This window comes from Lactuca sativa, chromosome 3, assembly GCF_002870075.4.
Source record: "Lactuca sativa cultivar Salinas chromosome 3, Lsat_Salinas_v11, whole genome shotgun sequence".
Lineage (NCBI taxonomy): Eukaryota > Viridiplantae > Streptophyta > Magnoliopsida > Asterales > Asteraceae > Lactuca > Lactuca sativa.
The window spans coordinates 244139265-244161345 of NC_056625.2; the positions used below are offsets into that span (position 1 = coordinate 244139265).

At 33.5% G+C, this 22081-nt stretch overlaps 2 protein-coding genes across 6 annotated transcripts; both read right to left on the reverse strand.

The window, feature by feature from the left end:
- Positions 1-1181: 1181 nt before the first annotated feature.
- Positions 1182-6518, reverse strand: LOC128132924 (uncharacterized). Its single transcript, XM_052769931.1, has 3 exons — positions 6170-6518; positions 1510-1595; positions 1182-1214 (listed from the first exon to the last, which is right to left on the reverse strand). Exons 1-3 carry the CDS (start codon positions 6516-6518, stop codon positions 1182-1184), a joined length of 468 nt encoding a protein of 155 aa, XP_052625891.1.
- Positions 6519-12343: 5825 nt separating this feature from the next.
- LOC111883515 (F-box protein At4g18380) lies at positions 12344-16567 on the reverse strand. 5 transcript variants are annotated; one of them, XM_023879837.3, is made up of 2 exons: positions 15488-16567; positions 12344-12487 (listed from the first exon to the last, which is right to left on the reverse strand). In XM_023879837.3, exon 1 carries the CDS (start codon positions 16481-16483, stop codon positions 15515-15517), a length of 969 nt encoding a protein of 322 aa, XP_023735605.1. In that variant the 5' UTR covers positions 16484-16567; the 3' UTR covers positions 12344-12487; positions 15488-15514. The 5 variants fall into 5 exon arrangements, with proteins under 5 accessions (XP_023735605.1, XP_023735603.1, XP_023735606.1 ...); XM_023879835.3 differs by lacking the exon at positions 12344-12487 and adding an exon at positions 12965-13765; XM_023879838.3 differs by lacking the exon at positions 12344-12487 and adding an exon at positions 12968-13405.
- Positions 16568-22081: the final 5514 nt, after the last annotated feature.

The following is a 22081-nucleotide window of genomic DNA, read 5'->3' on the forward strand; positions in this document are numbered from 1 at the left end:
TTGATTCTGAGGAAAAAAATATTCCAGATCACATGCTGATGTCTGGAAAACAATGCAAAATACTTAATCGAAAGCTCAACTCCATTTTGCAATCCTAAGCTGACTCAGGAGCAAACACTCCGTTTCAGGAATAGAGGTCAATGTAATGCTCAAAGCCCATGAGCTTCATCTTCAAAAGAAAATGGATATGATGGACAAGAACAATGAGCTAAGAGTCAAAGCTCAGGCTGATTCTTTCAATTCTGAAATTAAAGAGCTTCAAATGGTAGAAAAAGAACGTCATGTTCTTTTTGTAAAAGATGTCAAGACTGTGCGAGAGGATGTTAATCGCAAACTTGAGGAGATGAAACTCGAATTTTCCAAAGAAATCCATGAGCTAAGTTCAAATTATTCTTCTCTTCAGAACAAAGTAGATACTATTGTTGTTGCTGTAACGAAGGTTGTGGAATGTTATCAATCTTTGATACCGAAGGTTGAAGCAAAGTCAAGTGAAGATATTCTGAATTTTCACAAGATAGGAGTTCTTCTTGGAGAATTAAAAGAACTCGTGTCAAAGCCTGCTCCAACTTCTCTTTTAACTCCTAAGTTTTTAACTCAGAAGTTTCATTTTCTTAACGAAGGCATTAAGAAATTTGTGGCTCCTTTATCCAAATTCGCAAACATTTTACCAATTGGTGCCCCACCTGTTGTCACAGGGGTGCAAGGGGGAGAAAACGAAAAGAAGGTTGGTAAAGATATGAAAGAAAACAAAGGATGATAGGTTAAAGCTAAAACAGTTGGAAAGGTGGTGTCAACTCAAATTCCAACTCTTATTATTCCGAAACCTACAACGATGATGGCAACCAAAACCACAATAAAACCTATTCAGAAAAGGATAAGCATACGCTCAATTATTGAAGGTGGTAGTTCAAACTCATCAAAACCAAATCCAACTGAAGCAGATAGGGGTAAAGGAAAAGAAATACTTATTGAAGAATCAAAAGATGAAAAGAAAGCTAAGCTAGAAGTAGATATCGAAAAGCAAAGACAGATTCAAAGTATATTGAGGCTTTGTGAAAAAGATCCACCAACGAAGGATAAGGGTGATCCAAAGAAGCTTCATAGTTACGAAAATATCGAAGCCAGAGTCTCATAAAATCACATGCATGCATTCGAAAAGAAGCCACGAAAAAGCTATTCTATCAAAAATACCGATATGAATCAGCTTGACTTTCCTATAAATGAAATGATGTTCATCACAGCTCAGTATAAGATCACCAAGAAGTTTCCAAATGAAGATGATTTTCTCCATATGAAACTTAGGTTTCATGTTGTGGTTCGAAAAGAACAGGAGGAGGTATGGTCCCTTTGTTGGGTAATACATGCATCAAATACACTTTATAACTAGGTTGCGGAAGAATCGAAACAACAAAACGATTTACCTAAGTGTACATGCACCCTATGGATCTATGGCTTCATACTATTACTCCTACCCTATGGAATTCAAAAATACCAAGAAGAAATACTAACCTGTATAGCAGCTAATGACCTTCGAGCTTGACTCCTTGTGCGTGCCACCTTGTTTGGATGATGAGGATCCAAACCAGAATCCTTCTCTTGGTTCACACCCAATGAACTCAAAAGAGTAGAACAAATATTAAACTAGGAGGGATGAACTATAAGGAAAGTTCTTCCACAATGAGAGAGAAAAAAGGTGGCGAATACTCGAGCCAAAGAATGAGCAAGGAGGAATGAATCCCTAAGGCCCTATTTATAGCCTTGGATACCTCCTAGGGTTTTATCCTTCCACCAATCTGGGATAGGATAGGTTAAGAACGAAATTCCCTTTATCCAAAGGGAATTTTCGTCCAACCCCCTTCTTTCTAGGGTTCTAGAATGTTCCCTGATCAACCAACTATTGATTAACTCACATTCAACCCTTCTATTAATTAAACTGTTAATTAATTCCCAAATTGTTTTCCAGTTAGTTTCTATTTAATTATTAAACCATAATAATTAATAAACTAATAACTCCTATTATTTATTCTACTCAATTTTGAGTCTTGAGGCAACCCAATAGGACCCTACTATTATTAGAAATATCACCAATTAGTTAATGACCTTGGACACACTTCCAACAGTCTCCCACTTGGACAAGTCATCAACTATATGGTTCTATATTTCTCTAATAATCAACAGAGAAAATGCCATCCAATGCATCTGCTGAACTTTGATCTAATCAGTTTCAGCCCTCAGATAAGTGATCAACTATTCCTTCATCCTCATGATATCTGTATGAATTTGAGACATGGATAATGGTCAATCTCAGAATTCAAGATTATGTTTCCCAATATATATTTGTGACGACTACATCTGACTACTAAATTGAACACGTCAATTCTACTCAGCACCCGGCCAGGTATTTAAGATGTCAGCACCAAATCATCGAGGGGCCCATAGATATCGCTTCTCTTATTAAGGCAGAAGGGACGAATAAACTTTGACTACATAGTTATTGTCTATTTCATCATGTTACACATGAATATACCCGTTACAGCTACCAGCTACGGATAACGTTGGAGTACACCAATGCATAACAAAATCACAAAACAAAGCCCCACATGTATCTCCGTTTGAAGAACAAAAGATATTATTATCTTAGAATTACTCGTCATTGAATCCATGAAGTAATCTCTAAGTGCGGGTTGATCCAATACTTAAATCACTATTAAGTACTCATGAGTGTTGATACAATCACTATGTTATGGCCAATCAACATGGTCAATCCACCAATACTCATGACAGTCTTGAATCACTACTTACTTCCAAGAGTATGACCGATTGTGGAGGCCTGAGCAATTAATACTCGAGAAGTGGGTTCTAAACATGCAAAAGTGAAACATAGTAATAAATGAACAGAAATGATAGCAGTCTAGCACTTTTAAGTCTCCACAAAATCAACATCAATTCTATTACAAATTCATACTGCTAAATGTTTCAAGAATTATCAAACTAAACAACTACACCATATCTTCAGCAAATCTAATGCCTATAGATCTAGTATGACTATCATGCTTGATCCTCGATCATGGTTTAGTGAATGGATCGCCTGGATTCTCCTCCAACGATACTCTGCTCACGATAATATCCTCATTCTCAACTCGATGTCTCACATAGTGGAATTTTCTAAGTATATGTCTTGAGTTACCATGGTCTGTGGGTTCTTTCGTCAAAGCGACTACACCCTCATTGTCACAGAAGATTTCCAAGGGATCCTTGATGCTCGGAACGACACCAAGATCATCAATGAAATTCTTCAACCATGTAGCTTCTTTTGTAGCTTCACTAGCTGCTATATACTCTGACTCGCACGTGGAGTCTGCCACTGTCGACTGCTTGAAACTCTTCCAAGTGACCGCTCCTCCATCAAGCAAGAATACCCATCCAGACCGTGAACATGATTTGTCCCTATCAGTCTGGAAAATGGCATCTGTATAACCTGTGACTCTCAACTCATCCTTACCCCCATATACCAAGAACATATCCTTTGTTCTTCTTAGTTATTTTAAAATGTTCTTTACATCCATCCAATGACTTTCACCTAGGTTGTCCTGAAAATGAATCACCATGCTCAGAGCAAATGAGACGTCAGGACGAGTACATGTCATGGCATACATGATCGATCCTATAGCAGAAGCATATGGGACTCGACTCATTCTTTCCTGTTCATCACTAGAACTAGGACATTGAGTCTTACTCAATTTTGTGCCATGCTGCATAGGTAGATAACCTTTCTTGGAGTCTTGCATATTGAATTTCTTCAAGATCTTATCCAAGTATGTACTCTGGCTCAGTCCTATCAAATGTTTCGATCTATCTCTATAGATCCTTATACCAAGTATGTATGCATCCTCTCCCAGATCCTTCATAGCAAAACAACTCCTTAGCCACGTTTTAACACCATGCAACGTCGGGATATCATTTCCTATAAGGAGTATGTCATCCACATACAACACTAGGAAGACTGCATTACTCCTACTAGCCTTGATATATATGCAAGACTCTCCTTCACTTCTTGAAAAACCAAACTCTTTTATCTTTTCATGAAAGCAGAGGTTCCAGCTGCGAGACGCTTTTTTTAGTCCATATATGGACCTTTCAAGCTTACACACTCTATTTGGATATTTTGGATCTATAAAACCCTCAGGTTGTGCCATTTACACTTCCTTTGCGAGTTTTCCATTAAGGAAAGCGGTTTTCACATCTATTTGCCATACTTCATAATCATGAAAGGCTGTTATGGCAAGTAATTTCCTAATAGACTTGATCTTGGCTACTGGTGAAAAGGTTTCCTCATAATCAATTCCTTGATTCTGAGTGTAATCCTTTACAACCAACCTAGCCTTGAACGTGTGCACATTCCCATCCATGTCTGTCTTCTTCTTAAAGATCCATTTGCACCCAACAATCTTAGTTCCAGGTTTTGGATCAACCAAATTACAAACTTGGTTGTCATGCATAGATTGAATCTCGCTCTCCATGCTTTCCTTCCACTTAGCAGCTTGAGTTCCTGCCATCGCTTCCTTATAGCTGGATGGTTCATCCATATCAACCAGTGTACGATCACTGATCAATACGTCTCTTTTTGTGCTCACATGGAAACCATAGAACTCCGGAGGAGAACGAACTCTATTAGATCTGCGAAGGGAAGATGGAGATATATCATTTTGCTCAATAGGTGGGTCTGCTTAAGGATGTGGTTCCTCTACATTTTGAGACACCTCGGTTTGAGTGTTAGTGTCTACTAAAGGTTCTTCTTCATTTGACTCTTGAAGCTCTTCAAGGTCAATTTGGCTCCCACTGTCCCTTTTGGAAATAAGATCCCTCTCAAGGAAGAATCCTCTTCGGGCAACAAACACTTCGTTTTCCGAAGGCTTGAAGAACAAGTATCTAAATGACTTTTGTGGATAACCAATGAAGTAATACTTCTCTGATCGGGGTTCGAGCTTGTCATTCGCCTCGCGACGAACAAAAGCTTCACATCCCCAAACCTTTATATGTGCTAGAGAAGGACGTGTCCCACTCCACATTTCAGAGGGTGTTTTAGCAACCTTCTTAGTAGATACAATGTTTAAGATGTGGGAGGCTGTCTCTAAGGCATACCCCCAAAAGGATATCGGAAGTGTAGCTCGACTCATCATAGATCGAACCATGTCTAACAAGGTTCTATTTCTCCTTTCAAGCACACCATTCAACTGCAGTGTTCTGGGAGGAGATAATTGTTAAACTATTCCACAATTCTTTAGATGATCGTAGAATTCAAGACTTAAGTATTCTCCACCCCTATCGGATCGAAGCATCTTGCTCTTTCTGCCCAATTGGTTCTCTACTTCATTTTGAAACTCTTTGAACACCTCAAAAGTTTCTGACTTATGCTTGATTAGATAGATATATCCATATCTACTAAAATCGTCAGTAAAAGTCACGAAGTATCTTTCTCCATGTCTTGTGGTGGATTTGAAGGGTCCACAAACATCTGTGTGCATTAGGTCTAACAAATCCTTGCCTCTTTCACAGTGGCCTATGAATGGCGCTTTTTTCATCTTGCCAAGTAAGCAAGATTCGCATACATCATCCGAATTAAGGTCAAATGATTCCAAGATTACATCATATTGGAACTTGGCAATGCGTTTCTTGTTTATATGGCCAAGTTGATAATGCTACAAGCATGATTTATCTAATTCACTATTAGATGAACCAACATTCATTATTAGTTTATCCATATCACCATCACAAACAATACTTTCATACACACCTTTACAAGGACTAGCTTTAAAAATAAAACAACCATTTTTATAAACCAAAATGTCACCATTATCATTATCAAAAGAAAAATGACAACCATCCTTATAAAGTGCATGAAAAGAAATAATGTTTCGTGCCATATCCGACGAGTAGCAACAATTTAATAAACTAAGATAAAAACTACCACTAAGCATGATCTCATAGTTCCCAATCCTTGTAACAGCTGACTTTTTCCTGTTTCCCACAATTAGGTTGAGCTCACCATACTTCAACTTCCTACTTTGTCTTAGTCCCTGCATATCAGAGCAAATGTGAGTACCACACCCCATATCACGAATCCAAGAATTAGAAGTAGATGTGTTATGGAATTCTATCATGAACATACCTGAGGTGCTAGCCACTTTGAATTTGCCCGTGTTAAGTTCCTCGAGGTATTTAGGGCAACTACGCTTCCAGTGTCCCTTTTCTTGGCAGTAAAAGCAAACTGCCTCATGTGGATCAGCACAATTAGCTATTCCATCATGGACCTTTCTCTTAGTACCTCGGTTAGACTTTCCAACCTTGGCCTTTCCATTTTTATTTGGACAAGAAATCTTCTCATCTTTAGCATCTCCATGATCGATGACCAATGTGGGGTCAATGAGTTGAACTGTTTCTTGTATACTTGCTTCCGTAGCTATCAACAAGTCGCGAAGTTCCATGAGGGTCATGTTGGGATCATCCACTATGTCCATAAGGGAAACAACAAACAAAGCGGGAAGAGAGCACGAGATCCAATCTATGGTCTGCTCCCTTGAAATCCTAACACCCAAATCGCTCAATCTATCAAAGTATGTTTTCATCTTATGAAAATGCGCACTTATAGATTCCCCAAATTTGTACTTTCAATCCAAAATGGATTTGGTTGTCTCAAACCTTTCAATTCTCCCATTGAGATTATTGGAGGAGATTTTAGAGTTTTGAGTTAGAGGAGGAGGAGGATGTAAATTGTTGTTGTTGTTGGCTTGGTTCGACATCTACAAAAGATAAGACTCCAATTAGTTTGATACAAATCCTTAATTAGAAATTACCCTAAAACAAATTACTAGAATAAGGCTAGGATCCATATTTGGCTTCGTGATGTGTAAAGGGATGTCGTAAACACACCATGAAGGTATTTAGGTAGACAAAGCTCTTTGTCAATTTCAATCACTATGAAACTGCTAGATCTTTGAGATTCATTGACTATCAATGACATGTTAATCTCGAATTATGTTCATCTCAAATTCAATGACGAGGATGTCGCGGATCATTGAACAGATAGTGAATCACCCATGCAAAATTGTGTGGTCCCCGGCTCAAGTTACGCTTGAGATTTGTGAGTCTCACATCATTCTCTACCTATACTCTCCAATTGACGTGTCGGTTAACCACACGAGCTCCATCAAAAAGTTATAAAGAGAATGTGCAATTTTCATGGATAACATTAGGTTCACTTTTTAAATAAAACGAGATTTTTTTATACTTGTATTTAAAATACTTTTAGATTGACCATTATCACTATCAAACCCTTTTGGTAACTCCATTCTCAAAATGCAATAGGGCGGTGAGGGTGGTAAGCGCGAAGCATATTAAAACCGACCTCATTAGGAATCATAGAGACCTCCTTAAACCCCTACATTAGAACGGGTGAGCCTAGTCGAGGTAAGGCTAACAATGTCAATATTTAAAATATGCAAGGATGCATATTGTAATTCTCTTATACATACAATAGATATGTTCTTACATATAAGTATAAGGGGTAAATTTAAAACTCTTTAAATTTAGTTGTCTATTATTAATTCAATTAATTACAAGGATGTAATGTAACAATTAATAAAACATGAGGGGTTAATATTCAAATTCATAATCATCTATTATAAATAATATTAAAATATTTAAATCATTATTTAAATAATAAATAAATGTTCAAATTATAATTAATTAATATTTATCCATAAATATTCAAATTTAAATAAACACATTTAAATAATATTTATCTTTCTTCCAGATTTAAACAATTCAAAATTTGGTATTTATCCATGTTTATCAAGACTTCAAATTCGAAAATAGAGGAAAATTTGAAAAATCTCAGATCTGCTGAGTTCATGTCGTGAACAGCTAGTTCACGTCGTGAACTCTGATTAGAGTTTTATCACATTACGAAATTTTTTATTACTCTTTCATCATTCAGTTCCAAACAAGTATTTTCAGAAAACATGGATGTAGGGTGAAGGTAACCATGAACCAATGGCTCTGATACCACTGTTGGGTAATACATGCATCAAATACACTCTATAACTAGGTAGCGGAAGAATCGAAACAACAAAACGATTTACCTAAGTGGGCATCCACCCTAAGGATCTATGGCTTCATACTATTACTTCTACCCTATAAAATTCGAAAATACCAAGAAGAAATACTAACCTCTTTAGCAGCTAATGACCTTCGAGCTTGACTCCTTGTGCGTGCCACCTTGTTTGGATGATGAGGATCCAAACCAGAATCCCTCTCTTGGTTCACACCCAATAAACTCAAAAGAGTAGAACAAATATTAAACTAGGAGGGATGAACTATAAGGAAAGTTCTTCCACAGTGAGGGAGAAAGAAGGTGGCGAATACTCGAGCTAAAGAATGAGCAAGGAGGAATGAATCCCTAAAGACCTATTTATAGCCTTGGATACCTCCTAGGGTTTTATCCTTCCACCCATGTGGGATGGGATAGGCTAAGAATGAAATTCCCTTTATCCAAAGGGAATTTTCGTCCAACCCCCTTCTTTCTAGGATTCTAGAATGTTCCCTGATCAACCAACTATTTATTAACTCACATTCAACCCTTCTATTAATTAAACTGTTAATTAATTCCCAAATTGTTTTCCAATTAGTTTCTAAGTAATTATTAAACCATAATAATTAATAAACTAATAACTCCCATTATTTATTCTACTCAATTTTGAGTCTTGAGGGCAACCCAAGAGGACCCTGCTATTATTAGAAATATCACCAATTAGTTAATGACCTTGGACACACTTCCAACACCCTTATCAAGATTGTTTGGGTGATAAGCGTGAAGAAAGATGTTATGTTCGAGAACATGATACAAATTTTTCAGTATCATGTTGTAAGGGCTAACAACGTTGCTTGTGATTTTCGGTAGTTGATTTCCCACTAATGAACTTGAATGTCTTATTCAAGTTGCATTTATATTAAAAGACATGGATGCTTCAAAACTACAAGGAACAAGCAAGGAAATTTTGAGACTTAGGTTGGGTCACATCAAAATTTTTATAGACAATTACTATGATTGTCTAGCTTTAACAGAAATTGAGCTATCTACTGCGTTGGGAAAGGAAATGAAAGTAGATATGGAAGTGGTGAAGTCTCAAGCAGAACTTAAGAAGTTTATTGATGGAGAGATATGTTTGAAGCCAATAGATATGGTCTTTTCGGGAAAAGACAAGAAGGGAAAAGCGAAGAGATTCTTGTTTCAGTCTTTGGAAGTTGAAAGATATACTACGGCTTAATATATGAACTTCATTGTTCGTATGAACAACTGTAAAAATAACAACGAAGGAGACAAGGCAGAGTTGAAGAAAGTGATGAGCTGGTATATGGAGATTTGAAGGATGATGCATTTTGTTTCTCAGATTCTCACAAACTGAAAATTCGACATTGATTACAAAGGGGGAGAACGTAGAGTCAAATATGTTGTAATATGTCGAAGTGTGAAGAGTCCGTTTCGTTAGTTTTTGTAAGCTATTTACTAAGGCGCATTTGTAACAAAGTCTAATGTCAAGTCCTTAGTATTTTTTGGGTAACTTTCAGTTCTCCTATAAATAGGAGTAGTACTCAGGGTTAGATAGATTTTTGCAAGTTCCTCTGTCTAATACATTCTCTGTATGTTGAAAGTTAATATGAGTTGAAACCAGATTCTATTTACATCTCGTGTTCTGATTAATTGTTTTACTCTAATTTCATTCTTACACTCGATTAATCACTTCTACATCTACTGTCGACTCCAACTTTTGTATAAGTCTATTATCCTAGTAACAAATTTATAAAATTATAAATAAACGTAAATTATACATATAGAAGAAAATTATAAAATATATAAGTACTCATACGCCATTGATGATTAGAAACTAGTTGCACAACTTCGCGTGTAAAATCTTCAGTTTCGACCATGCAACAGCCCAAGAGATCACATTTGGTTGTCAGATACCAAACAACATGCTCACAGGAAAACTCTCAAGAATCCATGTCTGAAAAAATCATGTATTAGAATATTTTCAAACAACAAATGTTAAATTGTTAATCATGCATTTTACCTTAAAAGTGTATAAAAATTCATTTACGGTGTATGCCATTTTTTGAGGTTGTTTAGCATTTGGTTCAACTGGATCTCAACCTTAATGAATACAGTGAGTACATAAAAGTATAATAGATCCCAAATTATCCTCCATCATGGATATATGCAGCATCAAATTTTTCACAATTAAATTTGTAAGAATATTAGTAATGATAATTATAAATTAACGACATGATACATGTTGAATTCATCAATGTTGGATACCAAAGAGAAATATTCCTCTACCACAGGCCGACGAGGCAACCGTCCATTGAAACCCTTCTCTAACAGATATAGAAGATGTAGTCGCATATGGAAGCAGGAAACTATTCACCAAAGTGGAAGCCGATGAGAAGACAAAATTCTTTCTTCACGAAAGTCAACTCATAATCCCCAATATCAAAAATCATTTCCTCTACTTCGCTTTGAGGGTTCGTGATAGCTATGTGAGAAAATACATAATGTGGAAGTAATGGATCCTCATCTGTTACAGGAATATCTAATCACCTCCCAAAACATGAATTCTGGAACATAGTCTTGCATGACGGTCTGTCTCTGAGTGCCACACAAATAGCCACAATGACTTTGGGTTTGCAAGTCAGTGTAACTGATGCATCAAAAATATGGTCGTGCTGGAAATATAAAACTGGTTATAAGTTTAAACTCGATTCTGGAACAAAAAACGATGAACATTCCGGACATGTTCTTCGAATTTCGGGCATGTTCTTTGCATTCCAGAAAAGTTCCTCACATTCTAGAGCATTCCATAATGATATTTGTTGTTTTGGAATATTAATTTATGATGTGTAATATCCTAATATAAATAATTAAACTAGTTTTGGGTTAGTCCTAATATAAGAACATGTATTGATACCCCGAAATGTGTTATGTGCATTTTAGAGATGTTAATCATATTCTGAACTAAGGTTCTAAGAACAAAAATCTTAGACTTAAACAACTAATAGTGTAAAAGTAAATGAAGTACCCATAAAACAACAAGGTCATCATGATCGTGTTCCATATCTTAACTCTGAAATGTGTAATGGTGCCCGTAATGTGTCATAAAGAGTTCGTAAATCGAAATGTGGAACGTGTCGGAATAAAATCCGAAAAATGGTTTTGTAATTCGAAATATGTAATAAGTCGTAGTCGAAATGATCATTCCGTAAGTTATTTGATGGGTCGGCCCAAATACATAGTCCAAAATGGACTCCGGAATAGTCCATTCCGGAAACTATGGTTATTTTGCAAAATAAAAAAAATTACGGTGCTTATTTTTTTTTAAATACACCAAAAAATGGTTAGAATACTCAATTTCTCTTTTCTTTTCTTTTTTTGTTAATGTTTAAAATTTGTTAACCTTTTTGTTTTTGTCTTTTTATTTCTAATAGCAAGTTTTCAAGTTATTATAAAATGGTGACATCAAATTTGTAAAATAATAATAATAATAATAATAATAATAATAATAATAATAATAATAATAATTTTATAATTTGTTTATGGTTTTTTTACCTGGGTATGTTTTTTACTTGAGTATTTTTTTTATATTATACGTATTAATGCGCAATAACATACTTATATACAAAAATAAAAATAACAAAACATCATATAAATACAAACTTATATGATTTTTTAGAAATGCTAATATATTTTTATGAAATATTTATATATTTTTTAGAATGATAGATACAGGTTTTATGTATTTAAAAGTATATCAATCAAAAATGTGTTTATATGCAAAAAAAATGCACTTATCAATCAAAAACATGTTAATATGAGAAAAAGATGTTTTCTAAAATAATATCTATATTTCTAAATAATAAAACAGTATTTATACTTCTAAAAATTAAGTCATCCGATTACGTAAGAGACATAATTAAGTTAGAAACTCTGGCCGGACAAAGATGTTTATGATTGAAACTATGATATTTAATTACGCCTCTAAATAGTTAAATAGTTGGACTGACAAATGAAAATAACCATTTTAACATTTATGTTCTATTTTGTGTCGGATAAAATGTATATTTGATAAAATATTCGAAGAAAATTGATAAATAAATATACACAAGTTTAAAGAAATAATAAAGAAAAAAGACACAGCTAATTACAAACCACAAACTTTAAGAAAATAAATAAATAAAAATAAAATCTATAATTTCTTAACGGAATTTCAACATATGCTTGATGTGAGAACATTAAGTTATACTATTTGTAACATTTAGAAAAATTTTATAGTAAAAAATGTGATAACTCAAAAAATGATATTGGGTTCGAGATGCCTCTAAAAGATACAAATACATAAAAAGTTTCAACACTTGGTGCTCCTTCCATCGCAATCTACATGTCCAATTAATAACAATAAGAATTCTCCACATTTCAATATATATTCAACTTCCTTAATGTCATTGCATTCCCCAGAAGCCTGGTATAATCATTCTAATCATTATATGAACTTGTTTCTTTTGCTAAACCATCTCAATTCTCAAGTGTGATTTTAATATATCATACAACATAACATATTAACATACCATTTGATTCACGAAATGAGTCCAAGAAAATGCTTCTGATTTCAGAGGAAGAACAAGAAAATACATCTAATTTCATACATGCATCTTATTTTACAAGAAGAACAAGAAAATGCATCTTATTCCAAAAAAACAACAAATGAGTGTTATATATATATATATATATATATATATATATATATATATATATATATATATATATATATATATATATATATATATATATATATATATATATATATATATATATATATATATATATATATATATATATAACACTTCAAATAACATCAAAATACGTATTTCTACTTCTAAAAATATAAAATATGTAATATCAAAAAGCATTATCCATGTATACATATCCATTCTCCATCTCTCAACATTCAAAAACACCACCACCGACTACCAACAACCAACCACCACCATCCGCCTACTGACCACCATCCCATTAAACAACAAAGCCAATTCTCCAAACCATAATCATCACTACCATAAACAATTTCAATCCATCTTCCACCCATCCGCAAACTATCAAAACTAACTTTATTTTCTCTGTGGGAACGTTTCCGTTTGACCAAGAATTTTGCTTAATACCCAACTCTCGTTATCGTTTGTTTTTGTCCACCGCCATTAATTTCATTCATTCACCCATCATCAACAGCTTTAGAAACCGTTTTCCAACTTATTTTCACTATCGATCGAAACTCAAGTCAAGCGAAACTCGCATAAACTGTGATTGAAATCCATTCAAGCTCCAATTTCAAAGTCAAACAATCAAATTTTGACCAAAACGAAAGCACCCAGTTTCGTTGATAACAAAATAAAAAACATCACAGACCATCAAAAAACAACGAATCTTCACCCATCACATCCACAAGACAAAATTCTATCGAATTGAAAGAGCATCGATTTCTACAACCGAAATTTAATTCTTCAAAGAATCAAATTCAAAAATCCATTATCAAGTGACAATAAAATCCAATTTCAAAAAACACCAATATTCATCTTCTCTTTGAATCGAAATACCAAACATAGAAACCATAGAAAACAAAATTCGTTCGAATATCACACTAATTCCAAAAGCCTCCATCTATTCAAAAACAAAATCAGATAACACATTTGATGATTAATCCACTTGAGCCCTCACCAGAAAAATCATCATCATCGAAAACATCATATAGAAATCACTAGAGACTCAAGATACTCAACCAAATTTAACAAACATCAATAAATCATTAGCATAAACGAATTTTAGATTAAAACTTCAAGTCCAGAGAAACAAAATCAAAAATCTAGAGAAAGCAAGTGAAGAACACCAAGAAAACTCTAAAAACACCGCCACTCGTATGAATCTAGCTTGAGCAAAGATCAAATGAAGATAATAAGATATAATTTCAATCGATATATAAAAACGGAATAATTTTCAGATCCAACAAGAGAATTAAGAACAATCAATGATAATGATAGGTGCATAATTTTAAAGAAGATTGAACTGATAAACAGTAGCATGAAACTTTATTCTCTTTCCACAATTAATTTGGCAATTAATAAACAATAAACAAAGCATAATATATGTACCAAATCATAGTGGAGATCAGGATGGATTATGATAGAATGTGGGAATGGTGATGGATGGAGAAGGGTTATGTCAAGGGGATGAAGGTGGGTGAATGGTCTTGAGAAGACCAAAGGGAAATTACCAAAATGCCCTCATGTGCAAGGCACATGGGGCAAGCTAACGGCTACATCTACAGATAACTTTATGGCTAATGAACGTAGATGCATATATTATTATATATTGTAGCACTTACATACTAAAACATGTTTTCATCTTTCTAAGGAAATATCCGCTTCAAGAAACACCATATTTATAAATTCGTTACATATATATAACAGATATTTTACATGTTAGCTGTTAATTGAGCTTGCTTCAGTACCTGAAAATACATTTCATACATACACATAACTTGAGTTACAAAGCTCATACACATCCAACGAATTATAAAGCTCAATGAGTAGTATCTTTTTCATGCAAAGTAGTTCTAATAATTTTAGCATATAAAATGTCATTCGTGTAAATCACAAATTGGTTAGAAGATAATGATTCAATTATTTTTCTTGCAAGCTTCTAATTTTAGTTAACAAATAAGTCATCCAACTTTACCTTTTTGGGTAATGAAATATGTCTTTTCATGTATATGATTGGTCACGATCATTATAATTATACACCTTAGCTTCTTAAAGTCAGTATTACTAAGTAAAATGTGCATTTTATTAACATTGTTGGACTTTCATTTCTTACTTTTACGATTTTAATCTTTATTCTCTCCCTAAAACTAACAACTTTACTTATGGCTTCCAAAATATATTCTCAATTAAACAATCATATTTACCAAACTCGATCTCCCTCTCCTACAAGAGATTTTGGTCTTCAAATTATTTCTAACAATTACTTCAAAACAAAAGCATACACGCAAATGATTCATGCTACATGGTTCATGGTATGAAGCATATACAAAATACAAATAAAAAGTTTCTATAACATAAGTTTTATGAGTGTTTCAATTTTTCAACTTAATTCATAGTTTTTATCTTTTATAGTAGTAAAATGCCTTCTTCTTATCCTTGGAGATGATGCTATACATGTGACAAATTTGTGACATTTTTATGCAAATTAGTAAGTACTACCATATGTTAATAGAAATGTTTAAGGGTGAGGAATTCAACAGTAATCTTTAAGTAAACATGTATGGTAGAAAAGAAAAGACTAAGATATAAAACTTAAAAGAAGATTAAGGTTCAGAGTATGCACCTGATTCATACAACATGGACATCTGCATCAGTCCATCAAACCCCTATGTTTCTCTAAAACCTCCTTCATAGCTTCAATATATGCAGCCTCTTCTTTATCATCAAAACCATCTTCACTATTCAAAAGCCCATCAATTTCACCATCTAGATTTTTCGACTCCATTAGAGCACAAAATATCCCCTTCATCATGTACCCAGAAACTGGCAAGTTCAAAACAGGAATGTAACACTTACTCACCATATTAGGAATCCCTAAAAGCTCTTTCCTAGGTTCCAAAGGTGGATGTAACCACCATTGCTTCACCTCACTGAGTTTTTCCCCATTCAGAGAAAACCTCCCTCTTCTCCCTGAATCAGTAATGGAAACACCTTCCAGCATTGGTAGATTATCAAGAAGGTGCAAAAACATAATATACCACGCCATCACATCCTCCATACACCAAATCGAAATGGCAAATTTCTTCTTAATCAAATCACTGGTTAAATCGACGTCTTCTTCCTCATCCCCATTCCCATTGAGATAGAATCCATCCTTATCACAAATTGAATTCGGTGACAGAAATATAAACGATACAGATTTCTTACCGAACTTAACCTTCCATTTGAACAAACAACGATTATCAATAGCTCTGTGACCGACAGATGGAAGTTCGATATATAAGGACTTCACCCCTTTAAACTTGTTCAAAAACCCTTTTGCAGATAGAAAGGCCTCACCAAAAAACGAAGAAACTTCTGTCGGACGCGGCCTACTTCGGGCGACATCACTGATTGTGTTCGTATCGGGAATGTTAGCGTCTATCATAGAAGAAGTGAAGGAAATGGCATCGACTTGAAGTACAATCGAGGAGAAACGTTTGGAAACGAGATAGCAAAAGCAAAGGGCTTTCAAATCGATTAATTTGTTTACAATTTGGAGGATGATTTCGTCAGGTAAGCGACTAAATGGAGAAGAAGCATCTGCATCTTCTTCGGGGGATTTCACGATGTTCTTCATCGTTCAGAATAGTGATCAATGGTTACTGAAACCCTAATCGTCCTCCGTCTTCCATTTCAAGTACTAGTTTTTGTATAGGAAAGAGTTTATCCAATTTTATTGATTTTGTATTTGTGATATTTTTTTGTTTTTAAAATTCCATAACTTTTATTTTTTTGTTTTTGTTTTGCTTTTCTCTACGTTTCCAAGTTATTATAAAATGATGAAATCAATTTTGTAAAAAGGAATCTTTAAGTTTATATATTTTTCATGTTTTTTTTTTTTATCTAAGTATGGATTTTATATTAGACAGCAATGGCATTTTTATATATAAACAAAATACAAAACATCATATAAATATATATTTTTATGTTTTTTAGAAATACAAATACATTTTTATATTTATATAAACAAAATACAAAACATCATACAAATACTTAGTTTTATGTTTTTTAGAAATACAAATATATTTTTTGGAATATTAATATAATTTCTAGAAGACATATACAAATTTTACATATTTAGAAGTATATCAATCAAAAATGTATTTATATGAAAAAACAAATGTTTTCTGAAATTATTCTATACATTTAAAAATAAAAATATGTATTTATACTTCTAAAATATAGTGGTTGTTGGGGTCGTATATGATTAAGTCAGAGAGTTGATTAAGTCAGAAGCTCTAATTTGATATGTCTCGTTTATGATTAAAAACATAATGTTTGATTATGTCTATGAATAGCTATGTTGACCGATTAAAATGACGATTGTTCTATTTTATACTAGATAAAATGTATCCATTTGATAAAATATCCAAAGAAAACTACTAAATAAATATACATATATTTACATATATAATAAAGAAAAAAACAACTAATTATAAACTTCAAACTTAAATAATAATAATAATAATAATAATAAATAAATAAATTGAACTTCAACCTAAGTTTGATTTGAAGGAAGAGTATCATATTTGATGGAAGAGTGTCATATTTGGTATTATACATATTAAAATACATTTTTGGTCCTTATGGCGTATCAATTTTGTTGCAAGGTCCAAAAATATAATATTTTTGTATTTTTCATTTCTATTTCATTGTTTTTTAGCATTTTAGTCCCGGAATATATTAATTTTAGCCAAAGTTAGGAATAGTAAAACCATGTTTTTTAATAAAATACACTTTTGGTCCCTGTGGTATATATCAATTTCACTATAAGTTTCAAAAAACAATCTTTGCATTTTTCGTTCCTATTTCACTATTTCTTAGCATTTTAGTCTCGAAAATGGGTTATATGACCACTCAAAGTTGTCAAGAAATGTATGTATGGATTGGATACATACAGTTATTTGCAATTTTACTTGCATTTTATGTTTGTAGGATTTGAATATCATTTGTTGTTGTTGAATACAAACTCCATCATTAATAGCCACTGGTAGACTCAAATGTTAAGCATCTACACCAAAAGAAACAAAAGAAAATTAATAATTTAAATTCTCAATATACCCTTTGTAAAACTACTATGTTTTTACCAAGTGTTACACATAATGTTTTGTTGTTAAATCAAATAAACACACATAAACTTTTATTTGAATTATATACAATGTATTTTCAGTAATCTTTGTCAAATATGTTATAACATAATACCAAAAAAAACGTTCAGCAACGAAGCTCGGATGTTTTACTAGTTTTATACTAAAAAAGGTGATAACTCGAAAAATGATATTGGGTCGAAGAGGCCCTTAAAAAATATAAATACATAAAAATTTGAGAACTTGGGTGCTCCTTCCCTCCCATTTACATGTTCAATTAGTAACAATAAGAACTCTTCACATTTCATCCAGTAAACCAAAACTTTAATGTTCAAAAAAATATATTATACTTTTTTTTATTACAAGCAGACCTCAAACTTTCATATAGTTTGTTTGTCTCCTATAATCAATCCAACTTCCTTAATATCATTGCATTCCCCACTAATCAATTCAACTTCCTTAATATCAATGCATTCCTCATTCCTCGTAACCATGGTATAATCATCATATGAATTTGTTTCTTTTGCTAAACCATCTCAATTCTCAAGTGTGATTTGAATTTATCATACAACAACATTGCACACCATTTGATTAACAAAATGAGTCCAATAAAATGCTTCTGATTTCAAAGGAAAAAGAAGAAAATACATCTATTTTCATACATGCATCTTATTTCTGATGATAAACAAGAAAGTTCATTTAATTTCGAAAAAACAAATGAGTGCTAGAGAGTACCTTTGGTGATGCTGGAGTGTAGTAAGAATATGGCAGAGACGGCAAAGGCCTGAACAGAGTCGACAAAGGCGTTGGGCGGAGATGGGAGGAGTCGACGCATGGAAGAGATGTCGAAGTAGAAGAATGGTGTAACGTCCCAAAAATCATAAGGTAAAATTTCATTTTTAATTCATTTCAAAGCATCTAGTAATCATGTCAAAACAACCAAAAGTGTATAATAGTGAAATAATATCATAGTACTGTTAGGGTGCAAAGTCACTCTTGGATGTAATGTTTTAGGCTTACTCTCTTGTATGTGTAAATGGGTTGAGTCTTTCCTATAAATAGGAAGTGAGTGACTCCCATTATGAAAGAGTCCATTTTGGAGTGTTAGACTAGAGAGAGAAATTGTATACAAACCCATTTGTATAATTTTTCTAGATCTAATATGAGCTTACACAGATTTATTTACTCCTTGTGTTCTTGATTTTACATGATGAATCACTAGATCTTTCTAATTCCGCACATGCCATCATAATCAACACCACTACAATTGGTATCAGAGCGGGTGTTCTTGAATCTCATCAAGAATTGATCCTTGATGGCTATTTTGATTTGGTGATTCTTATTATTCATTGATCTTCGTGTTTAGAGAGTGTTTTTGTGTTCTAGAAGTCGAATTTTTCTTTGATTTGATCCATAATTCGACTTTCTCTCTCTAGAATACTTGTTTGTATCACTTTATGTCTCTATAAAACCCATTCAAAATCACTTTCTCTCTCTAGAATTCATCAAGTTTTTGTGATCATGGTGGGTTTGCCATATGATTCTTGGATTGTGATCGTTAAAGATGTGAAATACAAAGTCAATGAAGATCAATTTTATGGGTTGTTGTTAAGTAAATTGATTTCATGGGGTAATTTGGTTTCTTATGGAGGTTTGAAGGATGATCATGGAAGCTTGGTATTTCAACCAATTTGTAAGATTGCATGGTTGAATAAAATTGCCTTGTCCATATTAGTTCGTAGTAGAAATCAAAAGGAAGGAGAAGAAAGAGATTCGTTCAATAAGAAATATGTTTCTCTTATTGAAGACCCAAATGATCTTCATGCTCTTAAGTTTGTTGAAGTTCTTGACAATGGAGTTCAATGTGATGTTCTTGATGTTCAAGAAAAAGGAGTTCAAGTTGATTTTCAAGATGAAATTTTTTTTTGCTCAATTGGAGTTCAAACCGATGATATTTTGTGTTCATGTGATTCGTTTGAAGGAATGATTCCTTATCGGAAGCCGGTGGTTCAAGAAATTCACAAATATCAAACTCCAAAAGATTTGATTCAAACTCTAAATGTTCATGTTGTTGAAAGTGGGTTTGTTCATGAAGTTAAGTCTTCAAGATGCAAAAAGATGAGAAAGAAAAAGAAGAAGAAGATTAATCAGAAAAATAAACGGGTTTACTCACAAAAATCGTCAAACGTTGTGAAGCCGAAATCCGTGAGGCAAATTTGGGTTCCAAAGCAACAATCTCCAAGTGTTGAATTGAATTTGAAGTCAAAACCCAAAAGTGTTGGAGGTTCTTTTGAAGATGTTCTTGGATCGTTTAAGAACACGAAGAACACGAAGAACGAGTTGTACATCACGCAAAGTGGGTGGTACAATGTTCGATTTGGAGATTTTCTCATTCCGACAAAAGAACCAAGATCTTCCAAATTTGATTCGTTCGTTGAAAATGGAACTCGATTCGTCAAAAAGGTATCACAAATTCTCAAATGGATTCCAAAACGTCCATGATTTCGATTCGTGCTTTGCGTTTTTCAAATTTTGATCAAGTTTGTTTCGTTGGATCTAATCCATTTTTACCCAATTGATGATCCAACATATTTTCTTTCATAGATCAAATCCAAATAAATAGCAAACTCATATTTCAAAATTTTTGATATCTTATTGTTCATAAATCAAATATAAGCCCAATCTTATTTCCAATACTGTTCATCAAGCCCATTTTGACAAAATTCAGATATTGTTTGTTCATATGAGCCCAAAGACTAGATCCGATACTATGCATTTAATCGATCAAATTTATTCGTTTTTGTGTTCATCAACATCTGTCAGAATTTGGATGTCGGCATTCAACGATTACTGGATAATCTAGTTCTTGAGTTCCGCTTTCATCTCTTTGTTCCTAATAATCGATCGATGATTGTTGTTTGTGAGATTCGATTTCAAATGATTTGTATATGATGAAATAGATTTGCTTTAGGTCATAGAGTAGAACTCGATATCTTCAGTTCGTGACTTGTTTCTATTATCGCATCTTGTTGTTCACGACTCAAATCAAAATCGATTATGATTTTGTTATTTCACTATGTTTCTTGAATCGATTTGTTCATATCGATTTGAATCGATTTCGTTCATATCAAAATCAAGTTCGACCGGTATCTTATGAATCCAGGATTTAAAATTGAAAACGAATCAGATGAGTACGAAATCGATTTGATGTCTATCACAGTTGAAGTGGTTTGATTTGTACTGAAATCGACTGAAGTTCGAACAGATGAGTAGAACTTGTATGAATTTGTTGAAATCGAATGCTTGAATTTGAGTCTCGTTGCTGAGTAATGAAGGAAGAAGGGTTGGTGTTGGTTTATTGCTTAATATCAACTAGGTTAATCGATTTTTGGAAGTTTACTGTTGATGATTTGGTATTGATTTTGAAGACGGTGTTCAATATCGATGGTTTTGCCAACAAAGTCTTGAGTTTCTTTCAATACTCAACTGTTAATGGAATGAGATGAATAATCGAAGGTTTTGAATTTGGTTCGTTCATTAATTTTGAGAAACGAAGTATGGGAAATCGATGATTTTGAGTTGATACAGATAATTGGAAGGATTCAATGTTGGAGTTATGGCCGCATTAACGAATTATGTGATTGAAAAATCGAAGTATTGTGGCTCATAGTTGGAACGACTTGGGAATCAGTATTTGATAGATCGATGATTTGGGATGAACTGTATGGAACGAAGAGTTGTAAGAAACGAGTGATGTTGATTAACGAAGTCTGTGTTTGTGAATGATTCGAAGGGGTGTTTGTTTGGGGTTAATGAACGAAGGGTTAAGCATCGATTTGGGAACAAAGACTGTAAGAACAGATGATCGAATGGGTTTGATATTCAAATGATCGAAGGACTGATATTTTGATTCAGAGTGATGAAAAACGAAGGGTATATGGATGAATTGAAAAACGAAGAGTTTAGAGTCCAGATTCGAAGGGTACAAAGGTGTTAGGCATTTGAACGAATGGTTACTGGGTTTTTATTTTCGAAGGGGTCTTTGTACGTGTTCAAGTCTTTGTATGTTTGTTACTTAGTTACTGATT